A 7,745-nucleotide genomic window follows, 5' to 3' on the forward strand; every position below is an offset into this window, starting at 1 on the left:
AGTTTCCTTATACATTATTTATTTATGTATGTATGTATGTATTTATTTATTTATGTTTTATTTATTTATTCATTTAGGGATGAAATATAACATCAATTTTCTTAATATTTATTCATTTACGTGTTTGTTTGTTTTTTTTATTTATGTTTGTATTTAAAATACATTATTGATCTTTTTGTTTATTTATTTTAGGATAAAATATGCTTTGTTTCATGGCAGTTTTTGTCATATTCACCCTTAGAAAAAAATATAAATATATCCAATTAATGTGGATGGCATAGTTGAAATAATTTGGGAGAGTTAATGCGAACTGTTTGAGTTCATCTGATTTTTGATCGCAGACTTTAGGATGTTGACAAATCTGAGCACAGTGTGAGACGCTTTAGAGGAGACATTATTGAGCTCTTTTTCTTAGAAGAAACGTTTGAGAAGCAGGAGACTTAAGCAAACATGTCAATATGCTCTCCATTTAATCCCAGTGCTCTTTAGGAGAGGCAGTTGAGATATTAAAGAGATTGCCTTTATGATTCGTCTTTCTCAGATGTTGCTTTTAAACAAGACTTTCATCATATTCTCTTATAATAAAGCCAATTAAAATTTTAGGTTACTAAACCTGGTACTATCTGCCATTCTTTTGCTCCAACTGCACACATTTCAGCCCACATATCTGATGCAACATTGTTGTTCTCCAATTTTGTCCACCAAATATGAGAGATGTAGTGTTTACACATGCCCTGCTCAATGTGCTTTTGAACTCCAGAGTAAATTTAGCTGCATCTTCATGCTCTGTGGTTTCTGCATGCTTCCTTCCGATCTAGACCCTTTTTTTTTTTAAGAGTGCACATCTAATTTGTTACTTGCGTTTTTGTGTGTCATCTGCTTTCAGTATTCACATGACTCTGTTTGTGCAATCATGTCATAGTGATATGAATGTTTTCAGTAAATAACAAAAGGAGACTAAGAAAGGTCAGTGTTTCCATCAGTTGCTTGCAAAGGAAGCAGCTGAAATGTAGTTATTTTGAAAGTGACCTATACTTTCATGTATCATATAATCTGTCGTGTGGTTTTGACACAAACTGAAGGCTGTTAGTTATTTAACAAAACGCAAGATCTTCGATATAAAAAATCTCTTATAATAAAGCCAATTAAAATTTTAGGTTACTAAACCTGGTACTATCTGCCATTCTTTTGCTCCAACTGCACACATTTCAGCCCACATATCTGATGCAACATTGTTGTTCTCCAATTTTGTCCACCAAATATGAGAGATGTAGTGTTTACACATGCCCTGCTCAATGTGCTTTTTAACTCCAGAGTAAATTTAGCTGCATCTTCATGCTCTGTGGTTTCTGCATGCTTCCTTCCGATCTAGACCCTTTTTTTTTTTTAAGAGTGCACATCTAATTTGTTACTTGCGTTTTTGTGTGTCATCTGCTTTCAGTATTCACATGACTCTGTTTGTGCAATCATGTCATAGTGATATGAATGTTTTCAGTAAATAACAAAAGGAGACTAAGAAAGGTCAGTGTTTCCATCAGTTGCTTGCAAAGGAAGCAGCTGAAATGTAGTTATTTTGAAAGTGACCTATACTTTCATGTATCATATAATCTGTCGTGTGGTTTTGACACAAACTGAAGGCTGTTAGTTATTTAACAAAACGCAAGATCTTCGATATAAAAAAAATATAAATATAAAAGATATATATGTTTAAGCATTTTTTGAAATATTACATTTTTTGAAATGTATTTTTATTTTTAGTACTTTTTATTTTAATTTTATTAATTGCATTTATTTAATTGCAGTTTTAAAAAATCTATATATTTTTGTTTATTTAATAAATTTTTATTTATTTTATTTACATTATTGTTTTTATTTTTGATTATTTTTACCTCTTTTATTTTTTATTTTGTTTTTTAAAAATACATATCCTTTTATTTGTATTACTTTTAGATTATTTTATTAATTGCATTTTTAAAAATATTACTTTTTTACTTTTGTTTATTGTGTTTATTTGTTTTTTTTTGTTATATTTTATTTTATTATTTTTAAATGTTAACATTTTATTGTATTTTTATGTTATTCATTTATTTATTTTTTCACATTATTGTTATTTTCGTGGTGGTCATTTATAGACGGAAATATGTCAACACAAAGAAAAGTGAGGTTGGGATTTTTCAAGCATATGCATTATGCAGGACAAGGCTTACAGGTTCAATAGCAAATAAATACCAAGTTTGTGTTTGCAGAGATCATCAAAGTTCCCTTGAGCAATGCATTTATCTCTAATTGTAGGGATTGTCCTTACAATTAGTTTATTACAAGTTGTTTGAATGGAAACGTTAAGCTCTCTAAATGATCAAGTAGTTTTTTCACCCTCATATTATATTAAAAACTGGTCTTTTTCCTGCACAAAGCCCTTAAATTGCACTTTTCAAAATCTCTAGTCGTGAAATACGTGAAGTTATAATGTAGCTAGATAAAGCCTGTTTTGTTTCTGTTTCTACAACAAGATGACAAGGCCATAGTTGTTTTTCTCATTGGGCTTGCCATGTTTTGCATATGAAAATGTGAGCCATTTGCCTCTGTGTCAGACAGGACTTGAAAGCTCTTCTGAATTATTAACCTTCAGACAGCAAACCAAGATGCATTTGTGCAATCTCACATTCATCTGCATATGCATAAACCCAATTTTAGAAAAAAAAATTTTGCACTCAGGCACTGTATGATTTCCAAACTGCCACAGCAAATTCATTCAGATTTTGGTTTGAATTTGAAATTTATCTTCCACGATCAATCAAATGGCACTGGGAGGACCCATAGGCCACAAACCTTGCCACAGTTTGAGTTCGTGAGTGACTGATGAGTTTGAGGAGATTAGAAGAAGTTTGCAAATGTCACATGCCCTTCTGGCTTGAGTTCAAGGTTTCTGGAAATGCTAATGTTCCCAACTAGGAGAGCAGACCTTTGCTGAAAGAGCTGCTAAAAAAAGCGCGTTGCATATGTGTGTCTGAGATCCTGGTGATGTTGAGTTGGCATCATAGTGTTTCTTCTCTGCTGTTTTTTAAGTTCAGGTTGAATCCTGAACATTTTTGGGGCATTTATGTGCAGGTATTTCACAGTTAACACAATTAATTAATTAATTCAATTCAATTCAAGTTTATTTGTATAGCGCTTTTCACGATACAAATAGTTGCAAAGCAACTTTACAGCAAATTAAGTTTCTACAATATTTAGTGGTAGCTTATCAGTGGTGACTCAGTTAATGTACATATGGCAGAAATGTACGGAAAAATCTATTAAAGACGTAATCAAACAGACGATGAACACTATTAACAGCAATTATTATATGATGCAATCAAACTTATAGCAAAATGTGGTTTAATTTATCGCATCCAGACATGCAATTTTGAGCTTTTGCAATTTATTAATTTTTTTAAATTGAGAAAACAAGTTTTTTTTTACATTAATACTTTTATTCAGCAAGGAAGCATTAAATTAAGGATGCATTTAATTAAATTAAATTGATCAAAAGTGACAGTAAAGACATTTATAATGTTACAAAAGATTAGATTTCAAAAAAGAATCCTGAAAAAAAATGTTTCATGGTTTCCACAGAAATATGCACAACTGTTTTCAACATTGACAATAATCTGAAATGTTTCATGAGCAGCAGAGCAGCATATTAGAATGATTTCTGAAGATCATGTGACACTGAAGACTGGAGTAATGATGCTGAAAATTCAGCTTTGATCACAGGAATAAATTACATTTTTAAATATATTTAAACAAAAATCAGCTCTTTTAAATTGTAATACTATTTACTATTTTTGTTGTATTTTTGATCAATTAAATACAGCTTTGGTGAGCATAAGGGAACTTGTTTCCAAAATGTTAACATTTTTTACCCCAACTTCATTACAAATTATAGAGTTTAGAACTGAATCATGCTAATAAATATCTCTTTTTGCGCTTTTCTGTGTGTAGTTACGTGGATACAGGGGCAAGGAGCCGCTGGGTTTAGAGATCTTCATTGGCACGGCAGACGAGCGAATCCTGAAGCCTCACGCTTTCTATCAGGTCCATCGCATTACCGGCAAAACCGTCACCACCACCAGCTACGAGAAGATCATCAGCAGCACCAAAGTCCTGGAGATTCCTCTCGAGCCAAAGAATAACATGAAAGCAATGTAAGTAAACCTTGATGATGATGGTTCTTCCTTCTCCAGTTTTTGGTTTTAAATATGCATAGTAACATGGCAGAAATTGCATTTGAATGCTTCTCAGAATTGATTGCGCCGGGATTCTCAAGCTTCGCAATGCCGACATCGAGCTGCGGAAAGGGGAGACGGACATCGGGCGGAAAAACACGCGTGTTCGACTGGTATTCCGTGTTCATATTCCCCAGCAAGGAGGCCAACATGTGTCTCTGCAGGTTGCTTCACATCCCATCGAATGCTGTGAGTAAAATTAGTCTCCAAAATGGTGAAATGTGCTTAAAATCAGAATTAATTCAAAGCTGACGCCATAGGCGGAGGGTGAACCAACTCCAGGATAAGGCTAAAAGCAGCCAAATGTATTAAACATAATAAACCCATCTTTTTAGGCAAGAACCAGCCATGTGTGTCACGTAGGCTAAAAAATATTTAATGGGACTGAATTTGTATTTAACGTGATTACAATGTAATAAAAATGTTAGAACTTGATAATTATATAACGTTTCCTTTCCACGGTTATTCAAACAGCGAATAAATTATAGCCTATATAGAAAGTGGCATTATCACTAACATTGATCTTTCGTTGATCTGTTTAGGGTCAAGTATATGAACACTTTGTGTGAATATATTTCATGCTGTGTCTGGTTGCTCTGCTTCCTCCTCAGTTAGGTTTCGTTCGATGCAAACCAAGGTCAACTGTGCAAAAGAGGAATGAATTTAAAATGAGCCTGATAAATTACAGCTCCCCAACCCCCTGTTTCTTTATTAGGAAGTTAAATCTGTTGTGTCAGACACTGAGATATCGTTGCTGTATTTGCAGACATATCTCACCCAGTTCACAGGTAAAACGCTGTATTATTTAGTTCAGCTTCGTACGCTTGGTTAACTCAGATTACAGCACGACACACATCTGTCCAAAGGTCACTCGTATTTGTCTTAATCACAGTAGCTGAAGCGGATATTAAATTACAGATAAGTTTCACGAGTGCATGTCCTTAATATCGCGACAACAAACTTTATCGCCACGTGAAACAGGATTTAATACTCCTTCAGCCTAAAGTAAATAAACAGGGTGTTTAATAAGCCGGATCATCCTGTCTGACTGTTTACATGGTATATATATATATATATATATATATAAAATGCACATAAAATATATTATTATATTATTTAATCCTACCAATAATACATTTTATACATTTATGTGTTCAGTTTTTAGATTAAGTTCATAAACATGAGGTTAAGTGTCTTTTTGGGAAACATTTTATTGGTCACTTGGCTGACACTTAGTGACTTATTGATTGCAGAATCAATAGGTGGTCTCAGAAACTTTGCAATTCATGGGCCATATTCTTACTAGGGTTCAAACGTGTGATATTTAATTCAATCCAAACATCTACATCCATTGTTTGCTCTCTCTTTGACTCCATAGCCCAGAGGTCTGCCCACGAGCTGCCCATGGTAGAAAAGCAGGACATGGATGCCTGTTCGGTTCTTGGAGGCCAGCAGATGATTCTCACCGGCCAGAACTTCAGCGCAGATTCAAAGGTGATCTTCATGGAGAAGACTCACGGTAAATGCTTTAAGATTGGTTTTCAACGTTTCTGCCTAGTACACTTGCAGGTCCACGTGTAATCTGTTTCTGTGCAGATTTTGAGATATAATCACCCCAAGAAATGCAATTGTCCCTCCTGTGTTAACATATGTATTGAAACGGGAAGTTGGGGTTGGACATACTGAATGTGTGTGGTTTGTTTCTGGATTTTGCTAGGCGGTGAAAAGTCATTTTAATAATTTTATTTATGCTAAATCCTTGTTCAAGTCCTCTTGGGAAGTTAGTATGTAGTAATTTCCCAGGAGGACATACTGCTTGCATACTACAATTTATTTATTTTTTGTAGCTGAAAGCATTATCAAATCAGCCAATAAACTGAATAAACAAACAAGCTAACTAATTGCCTTTAGTTTACGTCATAGTGAAACAACACTTGATGCTTTGTACTTCGGACATAAGCAATGAAGCCACTTAATTCCAGTCAACTTCGTTGCGACCAATAGGTGGTTGGGAAAGGAAGATAGAGTTAGAAAAGAAACACAGATGGACATTTTATTGAACAAAAACTTTGTTCTGGAAGAGAAAGACTGTATATTTTAATTTTTAAGTGTTTATCAGGGTTATTATAGTTAACTAAAACTATAAAAAAACTAAAACTGAAAACATAAAAAATTGTTACATGAAATTACATCATTCATTTCATTACATGAAATAAACGTTAACTGAACAAATAAAATAAAATAAAATAAAAAGCTTATTTCAGCTAGCTGGCAAAGCAACATTTCTCATTTTAATTTAGTTTAACTTGAAGTACTAAAATAACTAAAACTGAAAAATAAAATTAATAAAAATAACAATTATTAAAAACTAGACATCAAAAACAACTAAAAATGACAAAAACAACAACAAAATTACTAAAAATTAAAATGGAAAATAAAAAAAACTGATTCACAATATTAATAAAAATCTATAGTAGTATCTCAGTGATACTAAAATAACACTGGTGCTTACCTGTCAACGTTTAGGAGTACACTAATATATAAGACTCAAAGCTAACAAAAAGTTTGATTTTGTGGGGTTTTCATGCTACACTCTTGTTTTTGTAATTTCTACTATTGCTTTTATACGGCACCTGTTTTTGTGCTTTTTGTTTGTGTTCTGTGGCTCACACTGAGAAGCAAACTACGCTGACAATTTACCCATCAACAGTTTGCATTATTTCGCAGATAAGAGGCAAAGCTTCATTGTCCTTTCTTTGTTGTTGTTTCAGTGTGCGGGTGGCGTTTCTGTTGAAGAGTGTGTCGCCTTTGTGTCCAGTGACACACATGTGTAGAGTTGTTCTTGTGTGTTGTCTGGCTTATTTAATCAGACATTATTCATAGTGCACAAAAAGTGTAACACGAAATGGCTGTTTTCTCATTCTGTTTCCATATTCGTGAGTCATTGTTTCATCGGAAACGAACAGAATTAATGCTCAAACTGAATAGCTGCTAAAACTACGTCATTAGTGACATTGCAGACACTCACTAACTCATGGCTGAACTTTGTGAATGACAGTGGACTGCAAAAGACCATTAGGCTTTCATTTGAATTGTGACCTTTTCTAATCTGTTTCACTCGCATTTGCATGAAGTTTTAGATTTCTGATCTGAATACAGTGTCAGCTTTATATACAAACAGTGCAGCGGCTGATCTACGTCAATTCTTACCGGGGTCCGATTTCACTGTCGTTTACCAGTTTTTCTTGTATTTTCATTATTATTTTTTTAAAGTCTACATTAAAGTTGCATTGAGTTTTTTGGTATTTAGTTCACAACTATAAGCTTTGGGGCCTTAAATATGCTAGTGCACTCCTAAGTCGTGACTAGGGGAAAAGTCATGGCCTAATGGTTAGAGAGTCGGACTTGTAACCCAAAGGTTGTGGGTTCGAGTCTCGTACCGGCAGGGATTGTAGGTGGGGGGAGTGAATGTACAGC

At 33.8% G+C, this 7,745-nt stretch overlaps 1 protein-coding gene across 1 annotated transcript in view; it reads left to right on the plus strand.

Moving 5' to 3' along the window:
• The window catches only part of LOC107738181 (nuclear factor of activated T-cells, cytoplasmic 2-like), a 32,219-nt gene that overhangs the window by 8,965 nt on the left and 15,509 nt on the right, over positions 1–7,745 (plus strand). The window contains exons 4-6 of the mRNA XM_016549912.1: positions 3,985–4,187; positions 4,285–4,457; positions 5,647–5,787. Of these exons, the coding sequence (XP_016405398.1) occupies positions 3,985–4,187; positions 4,285–4,457; positions 5,647–5,787 (517 nt within the window). The remainder of the gene's footprint in view (positions 1–3,984; positions 4,188–4,284; positions 4,458–5,646; positions 5,788–7,745) is intronic.

The sequence above is a fragment of the Sinocyclocheilus rhinocerous genome, unplaced genomic scaffold (assembly GCF_001515625.1).
Source record: "Sinocyclocheilus rhinocerous isolate Xijiao unplaced genomic scaffold, SAMN03320098_v1.1 scaffold2716, whole genome shotgun sequence".
In the NCBI taxonomy this organism is placed as follows: domain Eukaryota; kingdom Metazoa; phylum Chordata; class Actinopteri; order Cypriniformes; family Cyprinidae; genus Sinocyclocheilus; species Sinocyclocheilus rhinocerous.